At 51.8% G+C, this 28000-nt stretch overlaps 8 protein-coding genes across 8 annotated transcripts; 4 read left to right on the plus strand and 4 right to left on the minus strand.

Moving 5' to 3' along the window:
* Positions 1-4254: 4254 nt before the first annotated feature.
* Positions 4255-5120, minus strand: GLOTRDRAFT_30135 (uncharacterized protein; the record flags this gene model as incomplete). The annotated part of the gene is made up of 3 exons (XM_007861985.1): positions 4255-4631; positions 4692-4842; positions 4899-5120. Coding segments are annotated over 3 exons (750 nt in total), but the record flags the coding sequence as incomplete, so codon positions are not given.
* A 2995-nt stretch (positions 5121-8115) lies between these two features.
* Positions 8116-8684, minus strand: GLOTRDRAFT_123695 (uncharacterized protein; the record flags this gene model as incomplete). Its single annotated transcript, XM_007862257.1, has 2 exons — positions 8116-8295; positions 8622-8684. The coding sequence occupies 2 exons, from the start codon at positions 8682-8684 to the stop codon at positions 8116-8118; spliced, it is 243 nt and encodes an 80-aa protein (XP_007860448.1).
* Positions 8685-12667: 3983 nt separating this feature from the next.
* GLOTRDRAFT_108735 (uncharacterized protein) lies at positions 12668-14302 on the plus strand. The gene is made up of 6 exons (XM_007862258.1): positions 12668-12740; positions 12793-12912; positions 12961-12974; positions 13040-13452; positions 13509-13965; positions 14031-14302. Exons 1-6 carry the CDS (start codon positions 12695-12697, stop codon positions 14142-14144), a joined length of 1164 nt encoding a protein of 387 aa, XP_007860449.1. The 5' UTR covers positions 12668-12694; the 3' UTR covers positions 14145-14302.
* Positions 14303-14338: 36 nt separating this feature from the next.
* GLOTRDRAFT_67214 (Dus-domain-containing protein) lies at positions 14339-16165 on the minus strand (the record flags this gene model as incomplete). Its single annotated transcript, XM_007862259.1, has 7 exons — positions 14339-14721; positions 14777-15247; positions 15306-15466; positions 15540-15798; positions 15854-15883; positions 15944-15979; positions 16031-16165. The coding sequence occupies 7 exons, from the start codon at positions 16163-16165 to the stop codon at positions 14395-14397; spliced, it is 1419 nt and encodes a 472-aa protein (XP_007860450.1). The 3' UTR covers positions 14339-14394.
* A 1061-nt stretch (positions 16166-17226) lies between these two features.
* GLOTRDRAFT_101866 (acid protease) lies at positions 17227-18916 on the plus strand (the record flags this gene model as incomplete). Its single annotated transcript, XM_007862260.1, has 7 exons — positions 17227-17452; positions 17661-17758; positions 17863-18008; positions 18064-18172; positions 18196-18269; positions 18324-18633; positions 18740-18916. 7 exons carry the CDS (start codon positions 17227-17229, stop codon positions 18914-18916), a joined length of 1140 nt encoding a protein of 379 aa, XP_007860451.1.
* A 465-nt stretch (positions 18917-19381) lies between these two features.
* GLOTRDRAFT_134736 (uncharacterized protein) lies at positions 19382-21694 on the plus strand. The gene is made up of 22 exons (XM_007862261.1): positions 19382-19518; positions 19570-19648; positions 19703-19716; positions 19773-19800; positions 19864-19871; positions 19931-19940; positions 19999-20016; positions 20073-20098; positions 20161-20186; positions 20245-20279; positions 20329-20353; positions 20405-20416; positions 20472-20487; positions 20535-20577; positions 20641-20741; positions 20793-20852; positions 20911-20938; positions 20991-21048; positions 21099-21123; positions 21182-21272; positions 21341-21373; positions 21425-21694. Exons 1-22 carry the CDS (start codon positions 19454-19456, stop codon positions 21584-21586), a joined length of 963 nt encoding a protein of 320 aa, XP_007860452.1. The 5' UTR covers positions 19382-19453; the 3' UTR covers positions 21587-21694.
* A 1923-nt stretch (positions 21695-23617) lies between these two features.
* On the plus strand, positions 23618-25306 carry GLOTRDRAFT_89602 (uncharacterized protein; the record flags this gene model as incomplete). Its single annotated transcript, XM_007863416.1, has 13 exons — positions 23618-23682; positions 23774-23810; positions 23930-24036; positions 24094-24186; positions 24268-24347; positions 24397-24431; positions 24558-24585; positions 24616-24847; positions 24906-24965; positions 25026-25053; positions 25110-25167; positions 25221-25245; positions 25291-25306. The coding sequence occupies 13 exons, from the start codon at positions 23618-23620 to the stop codon at positions 25304-25306; spliced, it is 864 nt and encodes a 287-aa protein (XP_007861607.1).
* Positions 25307-25834: 528 nt separating this feature from the next.
* GLOTRDRAFT_101868 (T-complex protein 1) lies at positions 25835-27911 on the minus strand (the record flags this gene model as incomplete). The annotated part of the gene is made up of 9 exons (XM_007862262.1): positions 25835-25966; positions 26027-26128; positions 26190-26517; positions 26570-26750; positions 26797-27384; positions 27441-27571; positions 27625-27704; positions 27759-27820; positions 27878-27911. The coding sequence occupies 9 exons, from the start codon at positions 27909-27911 to the stop codon at positions 25835-25837; spliced, it is 1638 nt and encodes a 545-aa protein (XP_007860453.1).
* Positions 27912-28000: the final 89 nt, after the last annotated feature.

Consider the following 28000-nt stretch of genomic DNA (forward strand, 5'->3'; position numbering starts at 1 on the left):
AAGGTGAAAGGGAAACTTACCTGAAGCCATCGAACTAAGTCTTGCACGATTATCCATGCTGCAGCCCGGCTGCACCGTATTTCCATAAATGGCACTTTTGTGCAGCCGGGCTGTTTGGTGACCACGTAGCTTGTCGTGGTCTCCCCTCCTTGGCCTAGCCTAGGACCTACCCTGTCCTTATCAACCACGCGAGGTTATATTGATAGGCAAGGAATTGAGAGTGGGGAGCGAGGATATCCATCAAGCGAAATCATCAATTGTATATATTACGACAGGAATGGTAGACATTAGCAGCTATAGTATACATCATCAAACCGAGGAGGGCGTGAAGTGAGATAGCTTCGGCAGCATTGCGACTCCTGTCCTCCATCTCTTCCTGTTGTGAGCATCAGAGGCAGCTTGGCCATGTTCTTTTTTGAAGACGGATGCCGGCTGAAATCCCAGCTCAGCCCACCGGAAAAGGGCGCCTGTGGACCACTGCACAAAAGAATATCGAGTCTCACCCGGCTGCACTGGTAAATTTGAGTGGCGAACGAGGGCTGATGGGATGAATATCGTTGAACCTGGGGGGAATTGGACTACAAGGCCCAAGTCCCAGAGAACAAGATGACCCCCCTTGCGCGGGTCAAAGTGCCCCAGTGCGGTTATTGAACACCACCCAAACGGGCAGTTGAGGTGATCGCGATGACGGTATGTACAAACTTGCTTGCCCATGTTGAAGCAGCAAGACGCCCATGGACTGAACTCAAAAGGAGTTCTGAGACGAGGATCGCGGTCCTTTAGATCTTGAAGCATCGTGCCATAGTAGTCATGGAGTTCTGGCCCGGTGAGAGCAAATGCGCCTACGTGTAATACAAATAAGCCCACAGTCTCATCAGAGTGGTATTGACGCGCCTGCAGTGAAACGCCCTAGTCTTTTGACTGAAGGGTCTCGGATGAGCCTTGAGATAACGGCGGCATTCCCTGCAGGTATAGATATATTTCCTGGAGCCTTTTTTTGGGAACATAAATACTCTTTGCGTCGGGCAGATGGTATTGATGGACTCACCTTGCGACCCACTCCGTGTGATATACCGCATGTAGCCACCGGAAACTTCCCGCGGCGAGGGTCCTCCTCATTGGAGGGACAGTGAAAATGAGGGCTGACTTCTTCAATGAGGGCTGAGATACGACCATTGACCTCAGCCGGTGCCTTCTAGCCTCTCCATAGATAAGTGATTAATCGGACTTCGACGTCAGGTATACGTGGGGAGCCTCCTGCCATGGGGAGCGGTCGCAATGACGAGACGAGGGTGCATCCTGTAGGAATACCTCGGACATCGGTGAGATGCCAAGTCACCCTGGCGGGGCTTTCGTTATCCCTGAAATGAAGACGAGAGGGTGAGGTTGTCTTTGCATTGCCGAACTTCGAGGTGTGATTGACTTGATGAGTATCTCCGGAAAGAAAAGCAGTTGCAGTCAAACTGATCACCGTCGCAGGCGGCAACGTGATGAATGTGAGGTAGGCAGTTGACAGTTGCTCAGCCTTCCAGGTTAAAACTTCCCGTGTTCGTCCCTTGTCTACATCCAAGGTAGCAAAGAACTTGGTATTGATTAATGCAACTGCAGCGGCTACACTCATCCGCACTCGTCCCCGAGGTCATCGCGCACCGGCACAAATCTTAGTGGAACCCCTGTTATCTCACGTCCTTGATCACGATGTCTATACCGGGAAGTCATTTTTCAGGATAGATCAGCGATCACTGGCACTCGGTATTTTAGGACAACAACACTGGCATCACTCGGAGGTGTCAGGTCACTTCATCGTACGTAGGGACATCGTCAAGAGCCGAAATGGCTGTTTACCCGAAAATGCGAGGAACGCTGATACATTTCCTTTGGTGAGTTCAGTTGTACTCGGAGTGAGCTCAATGTTCGAGAACCAGGCAGTGCTGTTCATTCGAGACCCACAGAAGTAGTTGGATCGGACCACCTCAATGATAATACACACATTCGCACTCTCCATTAGATCGAGACATTTGCTTTACAAGCCGCCGCGCAAGGGTGAGTGATGACCCACTACCAGGTGTTGGACCATCCAAGGCTCAGCTATTCAGGACAGCTTGACGGATCTTCTTCTCATACACCTGAATGGCGCACAGTGATGGTGAAGCACGCACCGGCTTCAAATTCAAGTGTGCAGGAATGTGAGATGACTATACACGGGCAAGTACGGTGCGGCTCTAAAATATTCAAGGACACCTTGGCACCACACCCGCTGGTCCTTCCTCGACAAGGTTTGTGTAACGTGAGGAACTTCTGCCAGGGAAGGCTGTATAAGCACGCCTGAGGTTAAGCGTGTTCAGCGCATCACGTAATAAAACAAATACTACAGATGTCGCCACGCGTAAGACTGGGAATTGGTCAAAGTGGTTTTCAGGAGATGGTATGTCTGAATACGCCCTCTATCACGCTCCCTCAGAAGTTAAGCGGACTAGGAAAGGTGCTCCAGATATAGCAAGACAGTTGGCACACCTGTCCCCCAGAAGGAGGGCTTTGTTGTATGCGCCTGTACAGTTATCGTAAATCCTTACCACCATGCGAGAGCTCCCGTATCGGTCTCGACACCTCGGAGGAGCATACAAAGTATGTTCTATGTCACCAACACTTCGAATGCTAGCGATGAAGCCAAACAAGTCATAGATCGACTATAATACTGTCGCTCATGAATGAGCATAGGCCGTACCCTCGCTCTCAGTCCCTCCTAACGTATGATTGAAGTCGTAACATCTTCCCGGTGGACTTTTTGCCTCACAAGATGGTAGCAAGATCGGGTATCTATCAAGAAACCCTTGAGCAAACAGGAAAAAGGACCTTCTGCGAACCGGGACGAGGGGTGGTGGGTGCAGTACACGGCTTGCCATTCCCTGTCAGATCAATGCTGACCGCTGGATTAGAACATAACAGCGAAGGTCAACAAAGTATCCTCTCCTCAAGCGAGACAATGTGCTCTTCCGTACGTGCGACATGGCCCTAGATGATCCTACATGATGAAGGGAGCATTGATCCGGCTGGCCCTTATATCGTGTCGTGCACAAGCGCCATCTAGTTCCGCGATAGCAACATTGCGGTTTCCTGTGGCTGAGAAGTGAAGGCATCGTGGACTCATAAGAACAAGCAGCCGTTGGCTGAGGGTACATCTTTCGTGGGTATCTATCGCCAATCGAATCGTCCTGAGGGTTGAAACGTTTCTTTGTACGGAGGCTCACGGTTACACAGAGGTGGCTTGTCCTAAAGCACGGGATGCGAAAAGAGTAACTCACTGATCAAGTGATTGCCAATGAGAGCGGGGATGCCGAGCGTGTTGTGTCAAGGATAAGGAGTGCCAAAGAGGGAGTGTGACACTGTCTCTCACAGGTAACTTCGTGTTCGATAACAGAACCAACATATTATGCGAGCTTATCATAGCAGTGTATGACACATCCACACTTGAGCTACTTTAATCCCACTTCAACCCCACAGCACACCACTAGTTATTGAACGCGCAAGCGATGTCTATCTCTCTGAAAAATTCATCCCAAGGAAGTTTACGAAGACGACGTAGCTGAAAGGCCTTGTACCTCCATTTGTGGGTGGACACTCTTCGCAACTATCAGCCAAGCTAATGTGGTCAAGAAGGGTACTCACAAATGGTCTAGAAGCCCATTTCGGTCAAAGGTCCCTTCACACTGTGGGCACTGGAGATCGAAGCCGGGCCTGGAGCGTTGGCGGACACCTACTGCTCTCCTTGCTCTCTGTCGAAGGCGCTGCTGATGTCTCTTTTCCTTCGACTTCGCGTTGTGAGAGCTCGCAGTGGATGTCCCTGCGTGAATGTCGTCTGTATGATCGAAATTTGTCTGAGGATCATTATGGAGAAGCTGAGGGGCATCGGTGCAGTCCACAGCAGCTGGTTGAGGGCGAACACTAAGAACACTGTCCGCGGCAAAGATACCATCACTCACCAGATATGCCAGGGGAGTGTCCGGGTTGCATAGATCTGCAGTGTTCCATCTGATTCCATAATGACAGCCACGCGTACCACAGAACTTCAGGAAGACGTAGAACATCTTCTCCCCAGCCACTCTGAACCCTCTGAGCTCGGAGTTCCTGCACTAGTCCCTGAGTTGCACCAATATCATAGATGGAGAGGAAGTCGGCCGCCACCTTGATACAGTTTGTCTTGTTACTCACCTATGGTGTGGGTTCGTTCATAGTCGTCACACAAACAAGTGAACATCAGTAGCTAAGACTCACTTGATGGGCGCAACCGGCGGGGATGAAAATCGCTTCACCAGGACACTGCCTAATTGTATAGGCTGAGACGCCATAGTCGGAGCGAAGGCGCCCCAGCATCGATGGGGTGAGATATGTCTGTTGATTATGGATCGGGTCACCATTGCTGCCTTTCTCCAGGGTCTCGGAGAGAAATCGCCGGAGTTGCGGAGTTGCGGAACGCGGGAATATATGCCAGATTGCTCCACCTAAAGCGCCATTATCTTCAGGTGTCGCAAAGAGCATCAGGTTAATTGCAGAAGTAACATCCATGTGAAGACGCGTCGATCCGTGGTGGTGATCATCCTGTTGAGTCCCGTACGCATTATACATTTTGGGGCCTACATATAGTTGAGAATAGTTAGACTATAATGACATGCGATTCCTTTCATTTGCCTGACCAAGATCAGGTACTACACCGTTTAACGGGAAATGTGCGACTAGATTCCACACCCCATCGGGCTGTGTAAGATCAGGTGCCGGGGTGGCTTGTATCAAATCCTGGTAAAGATGAGCAAACTTCGTTTTGAACTCAGTCTGCGGGGGCCAGTCCTTTGGATGTCGTAAGTATCGTTGTCGTTCCACAGCCATAGTAATATATTCCATACCTTCAACTTGAGTATTGTACAATTGCTTGGATCTTTGGCACCGAAGTCTTCGAAAAAGCTCCTCACCGTTGTTCTATAGTTCCTATTTGTTTCACAATCCACGACCGAGACGTTTTCAGCACCAAACGACTGCGAGAAGTAGTCAGGATCCCAGGAACCTTGAAGGTACCGGTCAACACAAGCGACTATGATAGGCTGGCCTTCACTCCAGAGGCGCCTGAATTCATCGCAATTGAAGCTGCCAGCTGTCAGTCGAGTCACCGTATAATTATCAGGTTTTCGACCCGTCGCAGCTCTGGCGACTCTAATCCTGGTGAGCGCTGCATTTATTCTGTTGGAGAGTGTATTGGAACCCACCCAGTCCCAAATTTACGGAGCACATCAGAAATGTTCGCCAAGTGAGAGCTGAGCTCCTCCCGGGAGAAGCGTGAAACTGGGAGACATCCAGGACGATGCTCCTTACACGGAGTACATTCCTAAGGTATATGGTTGAATGTCTATGACGGATGACGTATAAAGAGCGTACTGTGTAGCAGTCGTGACAGATCTCCCTCCCGCACTCCAAGCACAGCCACGCCAGAGCAAAGAGAGATGTCGAACAATAGTCTGACTCACGATATCAGGAGAACTTCAGGGGATAATATTCAGATGTGTGGAACACACCACATGTTACGCGAACATCTATTTCACGCGGCCTGTATATGGCTTGAGGCTGTCTCTGGTGCAGTTGTTCTTGGATAAGGATAGGTTCAAGGATTTGAGCGCAACAGATCTGAATCAATTCACATAAGTGCTAGTAGCTGCTATACAAGCTGGCTTAGACCGTACCAGCTGAGGGACTAAAGTATCTGGAGTTTGAGGTCGGTTGAAGACCTGCGGAGCTTGTGGAGAACGAGCCTCAGACGCATCGAAAGATACGCGGATAGCCAATTCCCCAGCGTCCTCATAACATATTACTCGGAAACCTTTGGTACTCGTCACATGCGTCCATCATATTATTAGGGGCAATGTGCACCAACGTACCGCGAAATCGACATGTCTTTTCTCCAATTCCCCGATTCCCGTGTTCACAAACAAAGCAGGCAGGTAGATTTCGGAACTCTTTGCGAAGACTTCGCGACCTACAGCTCACGTTCTGTACGAGCTCGTCGGACATATGTACCAAGACAGCACACGCAGGTGGCGCCAAGTCCCACCACCTTCTGAATCCGTCGGCCTAGAAAGGGAATTCCCATGTCGATCCTGCAGTATTGTGTTTTACGATTGCCTAGTCGCCAGACTCGCCACACATCCCAGCTGCGTTTAGCTGATTAATATACTCCCAGAACAGGTCTGAAGTTGCACCAAATGTCGGATGATATGCCCCTCCTTTGGGAGGGGTTCTGACTACCCCCAATATGTGGACCACTTTTCGACCGACCGGCACATCCCGGCGTGCCATAGTTAGTGGCGCCACTACTGAATGAGAACTTGCCTCGAATCAACCTTGAATCCATCAGACGGTAGACCTGAATGACTTATTAGGCTGCACAGTACATGGTTGCTTGATTAAATCTTATGCAGTCCACCTGAAATGTAATGTATGGAGTTGGAGCTCACTAAAAGTCTGTATATTTGATGTTGTTTTGCCGCCACTTATAAGTGGAAATTGCACGACATTTGCATGCAATGAAGCCGCACTTAGACATGAAAGAGCTCGGAACCACGCAATCTAGATAATGTACACATGTACGCATCATGCGTGTCCCGGGCAACAGAACCGGACCTCCTGGACCCCGAAGCTCACCCAGCCCGGTGAACATATAAACTGAGGCATTGATCTCAACAATCTATGATACAGTAATTTTTGTGCAATAAGTAGTACTCAAGCTCAACTAATACACAAAGGAGGGGTAAGCTGCCGACAGCCTCAAATACATGCATACATGTCCCTCTTTGAGTTGCAATACTCAGGAATGTGTTCTGTTACTGCAATACAAATGAGCAGTGCTCACAGCCGTTTGCAGATTGATGGGCCCACTTTTCAAAAATCATTTACAGTCGGACCACGTCAGACAAGCAATTGTAAGTCCCCGAGAGACGGAAATCAGACCATCTGGACTTCCCCACCTTCCTCCGACGTCCCTGGCATCCACTCCGACCCACTCCGACTATACGCCATTTTCTGAATTGGTGGTCTATCGATCTGCAAACGGCTGCAAGCTCTGACCGAGACGCGCTCACGAGGTCGTGAGAACTCATTATCGCGTGACGTCACGCGTGCTTGACGCGTCGTCCCTGCAACGGGCACAACTCGGGGATCATTCAGGACACGACAGAAATATATCGTTGACCGTCCAGGCCTATAAATACGGCGTCAGACTGAGCATAATGCAGAGAATCAATTGACATATACATTGCGAATTGAGAGGCTGTATTCGATTTTAGAGAGCATGTACAAGAAAATCACTCTTTAGGAGGAGTAGCAAGCTTCCCATTCAGTCCCCGCTTGATGCACAAGTCCAGCAAATTTCAGACATGTTTGTACCATGCTGTAGATTATGTGTGGCAAGTACCAAGGTGGTTGGATATCTGTTGCCTAATTCACAGCCTGAATACTCCTTGATTGGTGCATGCTTGCTACCCATCCTGTAGACAGCACTCCTGTATCGATTTTCATCATTCTTTCAATGCCACATTTTTTCTCTATATCACAAGCCACTATATACAAATCTACAGCACCATCCGCGACGCAGTGCGGCTGCTGCAGATTTTTATTGCCCGAAGGCCATTTGGCGTGCGAAGAGTCACGCCGCGCCTTACGTTCGGAAAACCACTGTAAAATTGAAATTATATCATCATACCCGTACCAAATCAATTCAGTACAGGCGTATTCGACCACAAATGAGTTAACGAAGGGGATCACATGGACAGTGGGTATAGCTAACGATACTGGGCTATGACACATTCTGCCACCGCACGGCACGGAACGTACACGATTCCATACAGGGGTCCGTCGCAGCTATCCGAAGAGCGCAAGAGATCGCGCGCGCACCACGCCAGACCACGCCATGACGGAGAGACTGACTGCCCCCTGGGGCTTTGTGACCTCCGCTGAACGGTACCATGTCGCCGGCTAGCGCACATATCACAACGTCGACGACCGTGGTGTAGAGTAGCGGCTTTGTCCAGCCTTGATCAAGCTCGCCTGATCGTTCGTCTCGGGGCCCAAGGCCTATCACTTTGCAGGGAGAGCTGCTTCGCCACCGCGTGCGCATGCCTCCACAATCTGTATAACCCGCTTGGAGGCTGTCATCTGAGACGATGACGTAACACATCCTTCAGTCGGCACGAGAACCAGAGTCAGTGAGAAATGTGAGGATTTCTCCTGGATCTGAAGCTGCCTCAGCTCCCCCACCTGCATCACATGATCAGCTTCAGACCTATTGGCGATACGCGTGGTAAGAGACTTACTGAACTTTTTGCAGTTCGACCTCTCGATACCGCGCAGTGCTCGATCCAGCATAACTAGGTGATAGGCAGTCTTCAGCAGTCGCGTGGACCTGCAAGCCGACTTGGATGACCAATGGTGCGTGCATACTGAAGTCCTCGAAAGAAGGCAGAATCACTTACAGGACTACATTTCCTCATTTAGTCCAGCTCCTCGTTTGAGTCTTTGGAACTTCAAGCTGTTCACAGCACCCGTTCAACGTACTACCGATAGCAGCACCGCTCGCGACTCACCAGCTCGTACTGCTGCTTCATATCGTCCGTCTTGCTGATCTTCTCGAACTTCGGGAGCAGCATTGCCTCGAGCGCGCCGCAGCTGGTCTTTCGCAACGGCCTGACAGCGGACGTCGCCACGAACGCATAAGAGTCAGGTAGAAATGCATACAGTCAGGCAAACGAGCAGAGGCTAGAGTGGGGGAAGCTCAAGACTATTTCGAACTCTGACTCTCTCCGCAATGCGTAATTAATATGCATCAGGAGGACACTAAGATTTTGCAGACAACTCAGAGGCATCAGTCGTTCGCGTTTGATCGTTGTGCAGCAATCGCAGAATGGTCGCTACACTATTAGTTCGCGAAATACGAACGAATGACCAAAATTATTCAATGCTCGTGTGTAAGTTACACGGTCACCGGAGTTCGAATTGTGATAGCATTCGCAGCAAAGTCGTAAGTAGTTCGTTGAGTTCGTCCTCATTGAGCGACGGATTTGGCGGCCGTCCACTTTTGGATTGCTGCACAACGATCGAACGCGAACGATCATTTCTTGAGCACCCCTAGTCTGCCTACTACTACAAGCTACGTAAGACTGATTGAGAGGCTTGTAGCCGAGCTGGTCTGCCGCCTGCAATCAGTTAACCTGAGCATACCTGATCACATCCTGCGCTGTACCTAGTTCAGCATACTGATCTGCTCAGCACAGACCAGACTCAGTCGCCTAAGCACACATGGGCAGGGCCAAAGAGGACCCGCTGAAACAGTGAATATTACAGGTAATATCCATGTCCCGCTATACTCTTCGTATGGAAGGCCTACAATTCTAGGACCGGGCTGGAACTGAGATCTAGAGTGCCAAACACGGTCGCGCGCACACTCCCCTCCGCCTCTCTCTTGACCTATTCCATCGTGTGGCCGCGTTAGGGAGTGCCTATAACTCAAGCCTACCATAGCAACCGAAGCTTAAGCTCACAATAGACCTCGTATGGATACTCAAAATGAGTGATACCGCTGCCACTCGAGCTCTGCCTGTGGACATAAGTAAGGACAACGCGGAAACGTCGATGACACGCCTACACAGCCCAGGTCCCAGGCCTAATTAGGCTGGCTCATCTGACCCCCGGTCAAGCCTAACAAGGCTCAGGATTGCTCGCTGATTGACGCCAGCGGTCGTACCGGGGATCGCGGCTGTCTTAGTACCACTAGTATACTATGTAGTACTATAATAAAGAGTCTTGCTTGAAACCGCCGCCTACATCGTCGGTCGTCGTCGGCGCTTGCCGATCCTGCGTAATCGGGCAATCGGAGCGCCTCCCGCCCGACATCGTTAGTGACAGCGTGCTACAGCGTCACTGCGGCGGGGTAAAAATGCGATATATATCATGTTGTGTAAAGTAAGTATACAGCTACCTAGCGCCGCCGGCGCGACTCGGAATAACACAGTGGCTGTCGCCCGCCACTCTCCTCATCGTTGGTGGCAGCGGCGGCGCAGCCTGGCGTATATGGGTCCAGTTTCATTCGCTAAAATTCGGGACAAAACCATATTATATTTGGAATGTATGCATAACACTTTATTACAGAGTATCGTACGTTTACAGCGTGATATAGTTCGGATAGGCGCATGTGGCAAGTGTGGCACATGACAAAATAAACTATAGATGTCCATAAGCGTGCACCTACCTGTATATACTGACAGGATACCGTTCGGATAGTTATGTTCTGCATAGCCAGCATGTTTGGGTATCAGCGAAGCATACAGGACAAAGGGGAACATGAACTTACTAGGTGGGGATGCAATGGGGGTAAACTGCTTGATGGAGCGGCCGGAACTGCCTCAGTTTTTGGAAGCTTAGCACCAATAGTATACCTAAAGCGTCAGCATGCATAACTGCCTCGATGCATAAAGGTAGGAAGTGAGAAAAAGCGATTATGCTAGGAGGGTGTCCATTACATTGCTCACCTCAGTACAAGAGAAAGGGATCCCTGGAGCATGGAAGGATCACAAAGTAACTACCTCTCCAGTATAAGGTAAACGCCCGTGATCAGCGAGGCTCGGTTGATTCAAGATGGCACTGAGTGCCGAAAGCAGTGTACCTGGGGAGATTGGTGTCTAGGGATTGAATCAGCTCCCAACCTCGCAGAGTGCCAGCTCATACCATATACCATTTATCATAAGAGACGATAGTCCACTCCATGACGAGGTCAGGAGTCGCAAAAACTGACACAAGTCTGAGAAACGTACAGGATGGGCCCAATATGTTACAAAAGCTCCCTTGGGCGCAGATTTTCGCAGAAACTTGCGTGGGGGTCCTAGAGTATCCCCAGAAATCATCAGTACACGATACACCAGGGTGCGAGTAGTCCGGGAGGTAAAAGAGGCCAAGGAGAGCAGAATCAAGGTGGTGTCACAGGGTATGCCAGTGTCACGGTATGAAGGACGTCTGAATTTCGTTCGGACGAACTGCGCTTGCTGCCTGCGGTGGCTGAAGACCGCATAACTCGTATCTCGGCATCCTTCGCGAACATCTTGCTCTCTCCTGCTATAGTTTAGCTTCATCTCATTCTGCTAATTTGCCTTCACTCTCTCGTGCCCTAATCAAATCCTGGCGCTTTCTCGAAATTAGGTTATCTCATTAGTACTGGGTTCCAGAAGCAGGTGAGTTGCCTTCCTCTTCATTCCTCTCAATCTCGGCGCAATCTTCTGGTGCTGCTTCTGTAAGCTATATACCACTTTTCCAGATGTTTGTAATGTTTTGGAGCTTTGTTGTTATCCATGGCACTCTGGTGCGTCTTTCTAAGCACTCTGTTACTCATTCTATTTTGTAGACTCATTCTGTCTTCCAGAAGATGAATATGCCTCATGTATAGCGGCATAATGTTAACGTCTCCTTTTTAAAACATAGATCCCAGGCTGCATTAGCTTGAAGCAGCCCCGAACACCTTGTGCTATCCAGGCATTCCAATTCTGCTAGTCCCTCATATGCACCAAGGTAAAGTACTAATCGTCACAGATGCATGCTAAGACTTTGACATGCACACTATGTGCTCATTTGGTACCATTTTAGGCTGCCGGGACTGCTCCATCGACCTATTTCCCCCCGCCTCTTCCCCACCCAGTAAATGCATGTTTCCCTTTGTCCTGTACGCTTTGTTGGTGGGCTAACACGCTAGCCATGCCGCATATAACTCCCCTGATGGTATTCCACCGGTATATCCAGGTAGATGCGCGTTTACTAGCATCTATATTTTATTCTCTCAAGTGCCACACTTGCCATTGCGTATATTCGCGCCGATTCCTATCTTAGACGTACAATACTCTGTAATAAAGTTCTATATTGACGTTCCAAATATAATCTGATTTATGCATGAATTTAGCGAATTTAACTGGTCTCGTATACCACACGCTGCTCCGCCGTCGCCACCAACGATGAGGAGAGTGGCGGGCGGCAACCGCGGTGTCACTCCACATCGCTTTGGCAGTGCTAGTTAGCCCTTGATGCAAGTTTTGCGAGGGGATTTACAGCGCATTTTAATTCCACCGCAGTGATGCTGTAGCACACTGTCACCAACGACGTCGGGGAGGGCGGGCGGGAGGCGCTCCGATTGCCCGATCAGGTAGTCCGGCAAGCGCCGACGACGCCCGACGACGTAGGCGGCGGCTTCAAGCGGCACTCTGTATTACAGTACTACTACATAGTATACTACTTGCACTAACACAGCCCCGAGCCCCGGTACGACCGCTGGTATCAATCAACGGGCAGTCCTGAGCGCTGAGCCTTGTTAGGCTTGACCGGGGGTCAGCTGAGCCAGCCTAATTAGGCCTCGGGTCTGGGCTGTCTAGGTGCGATGACAGTGCCAGTGCCATTTATGTATTAATAATTCATGCGTGGGTACGTATCACTACTCAGTATTCAGTCACGTACTGTTACACAGGAGCGCACCAAGCTGCGTAGTCACTACGATGGCGGCCTCGAAAGCGCCCCATGACAACCCGGGGTTTACGGGGTCTCATATCACATGACACGACGACTGTCAGTAAAGTGTCTGGGAATGTCCGGATTCGATGTCGAGCGTAACTTCTCTTCTGCCACAATGTCCTCAGAATCCGCGTCTCCAGAGCTTCAGATCAATATCAAAGGTATACCCCTCCTTCCAGGACTCGTAGATGACGTTCTGACGGATATACGCAGGCCCCAATGAACTCAAGCTCCAGATCAATATCGCATCGGACAAGACGGTACGGGAGCTGAAGGAAGCTGTGGCGGCGAAGTCAGACGTCGAGGCTGATCGACAGAGACTCATCTACTCAGGTGTGTATGCTTACGCTTGATTATGGATATGGGCTCACAGAGGCGCAGGGCGAGTACTGAAGGTACATGACCACGATTAACACATCGCGCAAGTACTGACACAGCATGCCCCGCGCTCGCGATCCAGGACGACGACCCGTTGACCAACTACAAGATTCAATCCGGACATACCATTCACATGGTCAAGTCCGCTGCTCGCTCCGGTGCCTCTGCGTCCACTTCCCCTGCTCAGTCGACACCGCAGCACCTCCCTAGTATGCAGGCCGGTCAAAACCCGCACGATCCTCTTACGCAGCTCAACAGCCATCTCGGTTACGGTGCACTAGCCGGCTTCAACCCTTTCCAAGAGATGGGACTCAACCCCAACGATCCGAATATGCTGCAGACGATGATGAGCTCACCGCAATTCCTCCAACAGATGTCCGCCACGATGAGCAACCCGCAGGTCCTCGATCAGATCATCGCGTCGAACCCGCAGCTCGCGGCTATGGGGCCGCACATTCGGGAGGTGTTCCAGAGCGAGCGGTTCAGGGAGATGATGTGAGTCGCAGATCTTAGGCAAGTACGTCTTATCTCATATCCCTTCCTCATCTCAGCTCCAACCCCGAGTCCCTTCGCACTATGCTACAAATGGCGTCCATGTTCAACCCTGGTGGGGCGGCTGCCAACCCCTTCGGCGGCTTGGGCGGTCTCGGCGGTGCTCAGCCCTCATTCCCCGCTCCAGGCGTCCCCGGCCAACCCAACACTTCGAACCCGACCAACACCACCTCGACGAATCCCACTTCCCCTACCACCGCGCCGGGTGCGAGTGCGGGCGCGGGTGCGGCACCCGGTGGACTTCCTCCTTTCGATCCCAACCTCCTCCAGAACATGCTCCAAGCGATGGGCGGCGGCGCTGGCGCTGGAGGCGCAGGGGCGGCCGTGAACCCGTTTGCCGCGTTGGGCGGTTTGGGCGCGCTAGGCGGGCTCGGTGGCTTGGGTGGCGGTCTCGGGAGCCCCCCTGCACCGGCGGACACGAGGCCGCCTGAGGAACGGTTCCAGACGCAGCTACAGGTACGTTTCATATCCTCCCGTCTCGTGCTACCTGCTTCCGACATTCACTACGTGTGCTGGAATAGCAATTACAAGAAATGGGATTCACCAACGCGTCGCAGAACATTCGCGCGTTGCTCGCGACGGGCGGCAACGTGCATTCCGCGATCGAGTACATACTCAGCGGGGGTGGCTTGTAATCACGGTCTGGGCTCACTGTAAACGGACACGATTTTGGATCGGCTCGCGTCGCTCCCTACTTGAGAACTGTATGTTCGTGCGCTAGAGAAGTTAATTATTTGTGCTGTACCCGTAGTCGAAGTGCTTTGAATGCATAGAGTAGTATCTTGGAATCCATCAACAGACTCTACAGCGATGCAGTCACGTCAATTACGGCGGTCAGTACAATAAGACGAGCCTCCAGTTAGGGCCGAGATAAAAAGACGCAATCTAAGTTACCACAGCCGTCACAGGCAGCGGATCTCCTGCCACGACTGGGCCTGGTATCGCCGACGCCGTTGATCCCACAACGTCCTTCCGAGCCTTCTTACTCTCTTCCACTCCTTCTCCCTCGCTGACTGCTTCTTCTATCCGTCTCTTGCTTGCGGGCGTCGCCTCCTGCTCTACAGCTGCTGCCTCCGGCGGGGCCTCCTTCGGCTTCGGTAACGGCCGCCAATACGGTTGCGCGAGCCAATGTGGGAGGACCGGTAGTCCCGTCGTCGGCTCGATCGTGACGAGCTGCTCCAGCGGCGCGTCCCCCGCAGCGGCCATATCACGCTATCACATGCTCGCCTAAGCATTCACGTAGGCCGGATCCCCAGAAACCACTCACCTCCATACGCGCTTTCATCTCCTTCACCACCTCGACGTAGTCCTCCACCGTCGACGACCTGATCCTGCCCATCTTCTCCCGCAGATCCCGCTCTCGCGCAAGCGCGGGTCGCATAAGCTTGAAGAGGTGACCCTTGATCGCGCTAAATGACGTTCGAGTCTTCTGAGAGGTGACAATGTCGAGGTACTCCAGCGCGAGATCGGCGTGCGGTCGGTACGTACCGGATAGAGCGGTCGCGATCGCGTCGGCGTCAGAGGCGGACAGAGAGGGGGAGTGTAGGAATGAAGAGGAGGAAGATGGGAGGAAGATGGTCGGGTTATACAGATTACCTTCAGCGCTCATGACGGCATCGCAGCCCGTTTCTCGCAGACAGCGCTCGATGTCGGAGTGGAACATGACGTTCCCGTTCGCGAATACGGGAACGGAAACAGCCTCCTTGACTGCGCGTATCTTCGCCCAGTCCGCCAGGCCCTGCCAGCAGTGAGTCGATAAGTATCTCCTTGCCAGATGGATGCACACCGAGGCTCACTGAATTATGCCCTCGCTGCTCCCGCGTCCGCCCGTGACAGGTGAGGATCTGCGCACCCGCTCGTTCGAGCATCTTCGCGTACTCTACTGTCTTCTCCACTGTTGGGAAGACACGGAACTTGGCGGTAACAGGAACGGACAGGTTCTCGTGCAGGGTATTGACTGTGCGTCGAACGAATGCCCATTAGCTCGAATCAACACAAGATAATAACGTAAACAAGAAACCGTTACGCACTCATTTTATATATCAGATCCCAGTTATCCTGCAACCAGCATCCGTACCGGCCCTTTTTCGCAATATCCTGGGGGCACCCAAGGTTGATGTCCACGGCGTCGCAATGACCTTGTAGGGCGAGTGCGGAGGTGAGGAGCTGATCAGGGTCGTTGGCGCAAAATTGGATGATGAGTGGCCGGTCCTCGGGTCCGCCTTCTTCGCCCTGCGTGAGGTTGAAGTTGGTTTCGCGATAGGCTTTTGATTTGTCCCCGGCGTACATCTGCGTAAACGACATGAGGGTCTCCGGAGCTAATGATGTACATAATATAACTTACCTTGGCATTGATCATCGGCGTGTATACGAGCTACCATCTCCGGTCAGAATTTATTGACTTGGACAGGGACGCGAGCCGATGCTTACTCACTTGCGCCCCATAGCGTCGGGAAAGCTTCCGCCATGCCTGAGGCCCCGTCAATATTGGGATTAGACGACAATGATACTGACGACATACCAGCTCGCTCTGATCGACCATCGGCGCTACGACATACTTCGGACTACCTAAGACTTCGCGGTAGAAGTCGTATCCTCCCAGCTTGCGACGGGGCGTGTTTTGTGCAGCGCTCGGTCCAGAGGTCAACGCAGGCATATTCAGGTGCAAGAGGTTGTGGATGGAAGGGGTGCGCGACGAGCGCTGGACGAGTCGGTGAATTTTGGTAGATGTCGGATGGAATGAGGAAAGATGCACAGAGTACACAGGTGGCGAGACCTGTTTGGTCCTATTTGCGGATCGTGGACATTGGACCAAGTCGACTTTGAATTCGAGTGTCTCCTCCACCTCCATGGTCAATGTACACATTTATCCGTCGTACACGTCTCGTTCCAAGGCCCTCTCGAATATATAGGAAAAAGGTTGGTATGAACCGTGCTCATATGTTGGCTAAGCTCCGAACGCAAAAGTACTGCGCCGGCGTTCGTTGGCATCAGTCAAGAGGGCTACCTGGATTTGACGAGCGAGGGATAGTACAAGGATGTCTCCTGTTTGGACGCATTCTGGTATTTTCCTACGCATGTCTACTTGCGGGCTCTCGTTTCTGGGCCATCTAGATTATGTCCGGAGGGCATCGTCCGATCGAGCTAAAAGTATGCGGATGTATCTATGCTCTCAAGGCAACTCGCGATGGTAGACCTTAGACTTCGGAAGAGACGGCTATGCAAATAGTGGGGTAATAATCTGACTACGGACGGAGATATTTCGCATGCTCACGTTCTGGAAGACATGCTGTCCGCGCACATTCCTACAGACATCCAGCGTCGTGGAGTGGGTTTGCGCCTGCTATCACTTTGTGAGTTTCTCATTCGACTATAATGCTGTATCCCGATGAAATATCTGTCTGTTCGAGAGTCCTCTTCGGACCATGGGTTGGCTGTATCTCGGAATTCACGCAAGAAAGCGTCTCTATTCCTCAATGCTGATGTCAATTGATCATGAACGCTGCTCTTGCTCCCGCAGAACTGCGGATTCTTGTGAGGATGAGTCCTGGCAGCGATGTGATTGCAACGTTCTCGCCTTCTCATTAGTCCTCGAAATGCATTAATTTAAGTTCCCGAGTCAACAGCTACTCATGATGCACCCCTTCTTAGCAACGACTTTCCAGAAGGTTATCCCTCAACTTCCTCCACGCTGCATGCGCACTTCCGGCGCCCACCATGTCACCGCTGCTCTTTGTTCTCGCTGTCTCCATTGCCGTCATCGCTCCTGCTACGAGTGCTAGTGTTCGCGGTCCTAAATCTCTGGTGTCTCTTCCGATTGCCAGGCGAGTTGCTGTCACGGGGATTGCTAACATCCTCAAATCCAACCAAGCTCGAGCGGCGCAGTTGCGCTCGGGAACTCTGGGAGGGCGCAACAAGGATGTTTGCAAACGAGACGGAGTTGGTAGCGTAGCCGCGACGACCAAGCTGTCACTTACGCCATTCCTGTAAGAACGGCGTGTATACGTAGGCCACGGTGACCCTGATTCGCTTACTCAATATGCTACGGCTATATGACGAGTAGCTCGCTATCGGCGATCCCGCTACTACTTGTGCGTATATTCCATTTGCATTTACGTCTAGGCTTTGAGGCGTTCGGTTTTCGTGGCAAGATACCTTGACTGTCGACACTGGGAGTTCGAACACCTGGGCTGGCGTGGGAACCGCCTACAAGAGAACTAGTAGAACGAAGCTAGCAGGAAACCTTGTGGTACGTCCTGTATTCATAGAAGCCACGACCGATATGCTGACATCGATATAGGACATCCAGTATGGCTCGGCCACTATGTACGGTAGGAAGGGAGATCCACGGAGTCGATGATTTGTTACGTGTCATTCGCTTTCGTAGGTACAGAGGTGACCGACACTGTATCGCTCGGTAATAACTTGACGATCAATAACCAGTCGATCGGCGACGCCTACTCTACCCAAGGATTCACCGGAACGGACGGTATTCTCGGGTATGGTTGAAATTTTGGACCATTCCAATTAGTTTTAGATTGATCGCTATCTTAGAATCGGCCCTACCAACCTTACAGAAGGGATGCTATTCCCGGCTTTGACCTCGATTGTACCAACCTTCACGGACAACCCGTTCTCGCAGGGCGTCATTTCTGCTCACGAAGTCCCCATATACCGACGACGCAGGCGAATGCGACTAACGGAGAACTGACGTTCCGTGGGACGCATTCGAGCAAGTATAACGAAAGGCTCAACTATGTGTACGTTTGTCACCATAGTTCCTCCCCCTCTGATGGCTGACTTGACTTGCACAGACCGCTGACGACGTCTGCACCGGCGAATCAGTATCGGGGGATCGACCAGTCCGTGGCGTACGGCAACACCACGATCTTGTCGCAGACGGCGGGGATGCTCGATACGGGGACGACCTTGATCCTTCTCGCAACTGGTAATTCACATGAACAACGTTATGGTAATCGTCGGCTAATGCCGGAGCCTTTATCGGATGCGCTGAATGCCCATACAAACGCGACTGGAGCGACCTATGACGAAACGACGGGGCTCTATACGCTCACCGCCTCTCAGTATGCAAGTCTCGAGAGCCTGTACTTCAACATCAATGGCGTTCGTATCACATGTCCTCTACGTGGGCAGATACTGATTCGTGAGCTAGGTATCCTACGAGCTTGTTCCAAACGCCCAGATATGGCCGCGAGCGCTCCATACATAGATCGGTAGGACAGCGGATAACATCTATCTCATCGTAGGCGATATGGGATCCACATCTGGCACGGGTCTTGGTTTCATCAACGGCTTCGCGTTTCTGGAGAGGTACTACACAGTCTTTGATACAGCTGGACAGCGGATAGGACTGGCGACCACCTATACGAGCGCGGAAATTAACTAGTCACGCAACTGTGTTCATATGCATTCGCGAAGTTCACGAACGGCGGAGGACATGGCGATACCTTTCGAGACTCGATAGTACACACGATCTATCAACACGCCGTTAGATCTGATGCCCACCCAAGGCGACTGAATTGGCCGGTATGTACATATTGTGTGATTAGACCGAGATACATGATGCTCCTATTTTGCATCAAATTATCAGTTATTCTTGACGAGGTTTGTTGCTTCCGCGCCTGACCTCCAGTATTGTATGTCCTCCGAACTCCAATCACCTCGTGACTAATATATCAAAGCGTATTCTTACATTGTTCGGAGCGATTGTGACAAAATGCACCCTGGTACGTTCGGGGGACTGGGTTTGCCATCTTCGACCTGTCAGAATTGCTTATCGAAGTAACTGGACTGTGGTGCAATTGCATTGCCTCCGAATCACGCCACCGAGTCATAAAGAAAGGTGGTATACGCCGGTTGGCTTATAACCTTGGGGTGTTCGTGCCCGACTGCTCCTCAGTAGGATTCCCTATCTTCCAGTCAAATGACTAACCCCAAGATCTTTAATAATCTTGGACCCGTCCTCCTGGGAGGATTCATTGCTCTTGCGTTCGTGTTTTCCTCTCTTGGTATGCAGAGTACGACTCAGGAGCAAAGCAGCCTATGCGGTATCGTCAACATGCAGGTGTATATCTACTCACGTACTTTCAGGGGTGATTATGTTCGAATCAAGATCTTGGTATGGTGGTTCTATCCTGTTGCAGCTATACGTCTTTTATCCTGCACTTCTTAGGTCTTGATTGTGTGGTACGCGAGCTATCATCGTTTCCCTGCATTAATTGTGGATCGCTCAATCTCCTTAGGTTACTCGATCTAACGCATTACGGTCTGGTATGTGCGGCTAACTGGGGATATTTGATCGACAACTTCGGCGACGACCGTATCATGAACTAGATACATCTGTGAGCTCGTGACGATGCCGATCTTGAAGCTCAGAAGGCTGACGCAAACCCTACGATAGAGCTGTCCCGGTGAGTGCCTCAGTGGAGTTATCGTTGGACAGCAGTCTAATCAGGTTGCCAACGCCAGCTTACATTGATCATCACTGTATGTAAAAGCCCTTCCTTGGTTCTATCGCTCCTCACAATGCCTCTATGTCATAGGCCATAATTACTTTCATCGTCCAGATGTTCGTCCCTGTGTCCTGACATCTGCTCCTTCCCCGGAGCTTTGGCTAATCCACAATGCCAGGTTCTTCGCTCAGGGAGTCCTTGTCTGTAAGTTTGCATCCAGTATACATCGAGTAGGACCGCTGGAATCATAGTATCACTACAGTAAGCAAGCGCAACTGGTCCATAACCATCCCGATGGTGAGTCAGGCTCGTAAGATGCTCACCCGTACTGATTACAACCCTGAAGGTTGTCCTGGCTATTATCCGTTTAGGTGAGTTTCAAGCAGTCATTCGGTAAGCAACGCCCCTGAGGCGCTCCACAGGCGCATCCGCAGGTACTCTAATCACGTCCTGCTACTATCGAATCATTCAATGAGTACCTCCATGCAGTATCGACCGTAGAGATGTAAGTAGTTTGTAACCGGACCGATCATCCCAATGAACGATAGGAAGGATTTGCCTGAGGAACTTCCATTTGTTTGTGGCCCACTACGCAGTGCGTTATATGCTCTTTTCCTGTTATGCAATCATCTCATCCACGCCTATGTCATCGTTTCAGTGGGTGTTCACGTTAGGCCTGGTTGCATCAGCGATGCTCGACATTTTAGTCACCGCATCGCTGTGCTGGTATCTGTCACGGAGCCGGTCGGGTATTCCTAGGTGCGCTGCAACCTACCCAGTGGGTAAGCCGCTCAGACCAGATATTCATAGTATGAACCATGTCATCGACGAGATTATGTTGTACACCATTAACAATGGCATCTTGACATGGTTAGTACCCGAATCTTCATCCACTTGATGATTCATCTAGCCAGCTCTCGATTGACAGCCTCTGCACCGTTGTCTCTCTCACTTGTGTACGTGATTAACTTCTGAGATGAATTCAACGGCTAACGAACGTTCCGATAGTGGATAAGGATGCCGCACAATCTAGTATTTCTGGGAATTCATTTCGCTATTTGTAAACGTACGGTCAATACCTACGACCCGATATTGTTCGCTGAGTCTACATGACAGTCTGCGCAAACTCCTTCATGGCCACGTTCGTCTGCTCTCCGTTATATCATGGTCAGATCATTGACGTCTTGCCTCCATGACAGGCTCAACACTCGGGAGTCCCTGCGAGAGAAAGCACACCCATCGGCTGAAAGGCCGTGTCCTCTGTCCGTCCTCTTCCCAGATCGACGGAAGGTATCCTATCATTCCCAATGCCCTGTGTGCGTTTCTGCCTTCTCACGTACTCATTTCCTTTGTCACAGAACGACGACTGTCTGAACTCTCGCACTACGAAGGTATGACCTACATCTAGCTACGTGTTGCCGTCCCTGATCCTCTCGCTTCAGCTGGAGATCAATGTCGCGAAGACGATCGAATGCAGGTGCGACGCAGAGACAGACTTGGGGGTAGGAAAGTTGTCAAACTTGAATGCCGACGGTCCGACCTCGGAGTTTACGAGCGACAATCACTTCGTGAAGCAGCCCGTCATTGAGGTGCAATCCGCCTAGATGATGTTCATGACCCATGCGTCTGCTATGTCGGTACAGCTACGACCAGGATAAGGTCTTCTCAGCGCTTCTCGATGTGTTTCTGAAGAAGACCACAGAACTCCCCATAACTTGTACTATAGACGTTGATCTTGTACTTATTTCTACTTGTATGTATACTATCTGCTGCGCTACCTAGCTGTAATTGGTGCGGCTCTGTTGTCTTCAATCCTTGGGCAAGCGTAGCCGTGAAGCGGCACAGGAGTCTGAGCAGAAGAAAGCAGTGGACGAATCAGACGGGATGGTGTTGGGATGGAGGAAAGTTCGGCAAGGGGTTGTTTGGTGGTATTTGCACTCGTCGACGCGAAGTCTGGTCCTGCTGCTCCTTGCCTCCCGACTCTCCATAGCTAACCTCCTACCGGTTCATCTGATATTGGATATTCCACGGAAAGCGAACGAGCGAGGAACGACGGATAGAACCATGTCGGCCCAAAGACTGAACGGTGCTACCCATCGCCCCTTGCCCATATTTCCCGAACTATTACCGACACATGTCGAGGACTGTTATATGGCACGCATGCTATCAGGTATTATATAACTAATTTGTAGTTTGGGGTAATATGTCCTCCAGACCAGTATGCGGACTGAAGCTTGCCCAAGTCCTCAGCCTCCCTGAAGGATCCCCGGGATCCCGCCCACCGTCCCCGTCTCCCGCTGGCAACCCGCTAATTCGTAAGCTGCGACTCGCATTCCTGTCGAAGTAATTCGTAAGGGGCATGGAATGTTTCAAGCCACGGAATAACGTACCAATCCAAGATCCCTAGATGGAACCGCGCTCGTCTCACTGACTTTACACCGCTGGCTCGCGTCCCGTCCCCACGGGAGAGATCCTGCGACTGCGTCAACCGCGTCACAGTTGGGAATGTCGAGGATGTCGTTGCTCCAGGGAAGTCGCTTGATGGTTACTAACTGCCTATAGACCGCGTTCATCTGGCCGATTACTGGATTTCCCTGTTCTGGCGATGGTATCGCTCGCCCATGCTCGGATCTGTCCTGTCCTCGCCCTTTTAGAATTGCAGATTCAGCCCGAGAACCGCGCCCTGGACTCGCACGAGCACCTCACGATATTTCTCTCAGGGCGCTGATCAACAGGACTTGGACTGTCTACTGCCATCAAGCGTGCACCGGGCAACGGATCACTGTAGTGGCCGTTCATGATATCTGCCGTCAAGCTGATGAAGGTATAGCAATAAGGCTGGATGAGGCACTGCGATGCGCAGTGTTCAGTCGTCTTCCTTGTACGGATCAGCGACCTGGGCCTGACGCTGATCCTTCCTGGCGTACTTATCGTCGCAGCGATTCAGGAGAGCGCTGACTATTCCGATGTCTGCTGTAGAAAGGTTTCAGACCGGATATAATATAAATGCCCTGAGGTGCATGCGTATGCGTGAAACCCACCGTGCGCCCGGTCAGTGATTTGTGGTTGCGGGTGGTACTTCAAGTAGGTGGCAACGGGCTGCGAGGAGGGTGAGGTCCATGGGCGCCCGTGGCATTTGTATCGGGCGTTTCTGGATTCAGCAAGGTTTTGCCTTTGATGGTGCCTGCAGCAATGTAGGTCCTCGTAAACCCCTGTCTTCCCGTGACCATCAGACTCGTTCGTATCAAACCATATCATGACAGTACTGGGAAGATATATCCTTTCCACCTATATCGTCCCCTCTAATTCCTTCAGTAAGTACCTTGGTTGGAGCTCGAATTCCTGCTGGATTCAGACGATGAAGACTTCGTACGCCAAGAGGATCTCGCGTAGACACGGTCGATCGTGCAGAACTCAAAAGCTTCTAGCCGGATCGTACTTGTGCCCAATCAGGTTTAGCCCGCCATTCTAATCTGTCAAACTGTCGGAGCGTTGTGGACGACTGCATCTTCCATTGGATCTATGGTTCAGGACGCAACGCGCCCTATATTGCGGCCATGCCGGCGAACGGAGGGCCCTCCTTCGAGTGATGCTCTGCGACGTCGACGCTGGATAAGGCGAGCACGACGTCCACCATGGCTGACCCTCGCATCGCCAATAATCTTGGCCCCGTCCTCCTTGGAGGGTTGATTGCCCTTGGGTACGTGTCCCTATAACCTTCGTACAGCAGAGGCTAATAAATGTGGCAGCTTGTCCGGTATCGTCAGTATGCAGGCATATGTGTATTTCAGGACTTTCAAGAACGACTTTGCGAGAGTCAGGATCCCGGTATGCTATATCTTCTGTGTGAATCCAAGCGCATCTCTGAGCGCGAGTTCAATCAGGTCATTATTGTATGGTGCGCCCTCACAGCGATCTCACTGCTGCTGTTGGATTACTGATTTCAGATGAAAAGGATGTTCGATGTGATGCACTCCGGTCTGGTCTGCGCGGGCAACTGGCAGTATTTAATCGAAAACTTTGGAGACCGTGATATTATAGACTGGATACCTCTGTGAGCGCCCTACTCGTATTTTTTTAGGCAGTGCCGTTCTCATTCCCACTCAAACAGAGCTGTCGCTGTGAGTACTTTCGTTGGCGGATCGCGATTGAGCGGGCGGCAACCTGACCGTCGGAATTTCGCCAGCTTACAGTCATTAACACCGTAAGTCGAGCGTCCAGCGTTCTATCTTCGTGTCCTCACAAATAGCTGTTTCTACAGGCCACAATCACCTTCATTGTCCAGACGTTCGTTCACAATCCCTGTATCGCCTAACACTGAATTAACCGTCAGCCCCAGATTCTTCACGCACCGAGTCCTAGTCCGTGAGTCCCTACTATCCGCTCCGTGGCGTCTCTGCTCATAAATGTCCAGTAAGCAAGAACAATTGGTTCATCTCAGGTCCCATGGTAAGCCGACGGCCTATCAAACTACGCCTGACTAACCGTTCTCGATGCAGTTCCTTCTCGCATTCTGCCGTCTACGTGAGTCTACTTTTGATGAATGTATGATACGGTCCCGTAACGCCCTACCAGTGGCAGCAGCAGTATCGACTGGTCTCATGTGAGTTACCTTCACATACCAAGCAAATAGGGTGCTTAGCAATCTCCAGGGTGCACCTACGCAGCTTCGACGCTTTCGTAACGGGATACTCTGTCAGTCCAGATACCGTTCATATGCCAGGGGTTACCCGACTAATACCCCTTGTATCTGTAACTGGGCAGTGGGTATTCACCTTTGGCCTCTCGTCCGCAGCCACGCTCGACATCCTCATCACCGTCTCCCTATGCTGGTACCTAGCCCAAAACCGGACGGGCATTTCCAGGTAGACGGGAAGCGTTTGCTAGTACGAGTGGCGCGCTTCCACTTACGGGTTTTGTTAGTATGGACCAGGTCGTCGATGCCATCATGATTTACACCATCAACAACGGCATCCTGACGTGGTACGTAGTCTGCTGTTTCGCGTCGTGCACTGCTCGTCTCACGCAGGTATAACGTGCTAGTGTATGCACCGTCATCTCGCTTATCTGCGTGCGTCCCTCTTCCTCGAGTGCAAACGCCGTAGCCCACTGATGCATCTTCATTAGTGGGTCGTCATGCCGCACAACCTGATTTTCCTCGGTATCCACTTTGCCCTGAGCAAACGTAAGTCTCGTACTTCCACGCCTGCCTGCTTACTCACTTACCCTGTCCAACAGTGTACGCGAACTCATTCATGGCTACGTACGTATCTCTTCACACTGTTGTTGTATCTCTCTCGTTATGCAGATCCCTGCAGGATTAACACACGAGAGACCCTACGAGAAAAGTCTCACCCTTCGTCGGAGCGAGGTCACCCCTTGCCTGTCCTCTTCCCTCATCGTTCCAGTGCATCCAATCGCTTCCTCGTACGTCATCCCTTCACCTCGGTGTCACGTCCTTGCTCACTCTCTGACCCCGGCAGGACCGCAGCGGCGTGAACTCTCGCGCAACAAAGGTAATGGTATTGCCTACTCCCGGCTACTCTGCATGTCTCACCTCCTCCGTCGCAGCTGGAGATCAACGTCGAGAAGACAGTGCGCTGCGAAGTAGAAGTAGACATGGAAGCCGAGATGTACTCCGGCATCCGTTCCCAAGAGTACGGCCCTCGCCCAGGCAGCAGCGGCCATCGCAGCGTGAAGCAACCTATCGAAGAAGAGTCCACCTCCTCACTATAAACCCTATTTATTCTACTTACTGTACCTCATGCCATGCTACGAATCGAAGGTGACCAGGATCCCGGTGATTAATTGAGCAGTGCAAGCTATAGATACAAGTTCGTTTTGTACTCCCTTTACTCGCCCATCATCTCTTCCGGCGGTGCGCTGGGCTGCTGGCCCTCCCGATCTTGCCGCTTGGCCTGGACGACGTCGTCGACGCGGAGCAGCACGCGCGCGGCCTCAATAGCCGTTTTGAATATTTGGATCTGAAATGAGACAATATTATCAGATTATGTGCCGGTGATATGGTCGCAGTGGACGTGTACCTTGACGCTGGCAGACTCGTACAGCCCGTATTCCTTCATGTCGACGATTTTGCCCGTATTGCCGTCGATCCCCCACGAGTGCTCCCCGTTCGCATGCTTCGCCTAAATAACATACCAGCGATTAGCAACTGTCATACAGTATACGAGAATGCGCTCCGCCTACCCTGAGTTCTGTTAAAACCCTAATCGCGTTGCCTCCAGCGTTCTGGCACAGCGTCCGGGGGATAACCTCCATTGCGTCCGCAACAGCTCTGAACGGCCACCCCTCAACGCCCGTAACGGACCGTGCCTTGGCATGCAGCTGCACGCTGACGGCCATTTCCGTCGCACCGCCGCCTGGCGCGAGGACCGGGTTAAAGACGACATTGCGCGCGACGGACATTGCGTCCGCGAGGTTACGGTCGATCTCGTTCAAGATGTCCTTGGACGGCCCGCGGAGAAGGATGGTGCACGCCTTCGGGTCCTCGCATTCTGTGAGGAAGGTAAAGTATCTGCGAACGAGGGTCAGTGAAAAGGAGGATGTGCAAGGACTGGAGCGCTTACTCGTCGCCGAGCTTCTCGATGTGGAACATCCCGCACTTGGTGCCGACGTCCGACTCGCGCAGATCATCGACACGGTTGACGATCGTCGCACCCACGGCGCGTGCGATACGGTTGTTGTCGGATTTGCGGACGCGCCGGAGAGCAGAGACGTTGGCCTTAGCGAGGAAGTGTTGTGCGTAGTCTGCACGTACGTTAGCGTAAACCGTTGGGATGAAGGCAGGACGTACCAGAAATACCCTTCTCCGTGATAACGAGGTCAGGCTTGAACTCGAGAATCTTATCCACCATCGCCTTGACCTGCTCCTCCTCGATCTCCAGCGTCCGCTGGTAATCGCTCTCCTTCGTGAACTCCATGTTCGTCTGCGACTCCCCCTTCTTGTACTCCAGCGGGCAATCCAGAAGCACAACGCGCGGCTTCGCTATCCGCCTGCGCATCTTCGGGTGAACAATGTCCTTGTTGAGCATGACCCCGTCCAGGACCTTGCTGTCCTCGATCTCCCCTCCGGGTACCTTCTCGACGCGCGCGTACCGCTTGATGTCCACGGTGGTCAAGCCGCCCTCGTCCGCGGAGACGGTGCGAACCGCGTCCAGTGCGAGCTTGCACATGAGGTCCGACCAGCGCACGACGAACTTGGTGCCGATCGAGGACTTGATGAGCGAGAGCATCTGCGCGTCGTCGGAGGTGTCGATCGGGATGGAGATGCGCTGGACGATGTCGAGCGCTTCTTTGAGGGCTTTGTTGTACGCAGAGATGATCACGACAGGGTGGATGTCGCGCTCAAGCTGGGCGAGGGATTGCGCTAGGATCTCTCCGGCTGAGCCATGTAAGCTTATAGCTGCATCCGTATAGTTTGGCATGTGAGGTACGTACCGAGGATAATGACACTCGTTGTACCATCACCGCACTCCTCATCCTGTGTCCTACTCAGCTCGATCATGTTTTTGGCGGCGGGGTGAGCAACATCAATTTCTCGCAGGATGGCGTTGCCGTCGTTCGTCAATCTATTTGATAAAGGTGAGAGAACGAAATATCAGTCTGAACCTGGCGTACTCACAAGATACCTCCCATAGGATCCAAGATCATCTTCAGCATAGCTTTTGGGCCCAGACATGTCCGAATTACGTCTGCTACGGTCTATCAATACTTATATCAGTTATATGGGACAAAGCAAGAGGATATTGAACGCACCTTTGCAGCCGTGATATTCGATATTTGCGCCTTTCTCCCCGACTGCCTTTCCGGCGCAGCATCTGGTCGCGTACAGCACTCAGCCACAATGAAATACCCGTTTGAACAGCACTACGCACTCATCACAAACACAGGAGTCTGTCCAGCCTGCATTTTGGCGTGTAATTAGGGAGCAGACGATACAGTATACGGGCAGAACGAAAGGAGAACGCCTCGCTTGAAGTCGCGAGTCGCCACTTTTC

This window comes from Gloeophyllum trabeum, assembly GCF_000344685.1.
Source record: "Gloeophyllum trabeum ATCC 11539 unplaced genomic scaffold GLOTRscaffold_00001, whole genome shotgun sequence".
Lineage (NCBI taxonomy): Eukaryota > Fungi > Basidiomycota > Agaricomycetes > Gloeophyllales > Gloeophyllaceae > Gloeophyllum > Gloeophyllum trabeum.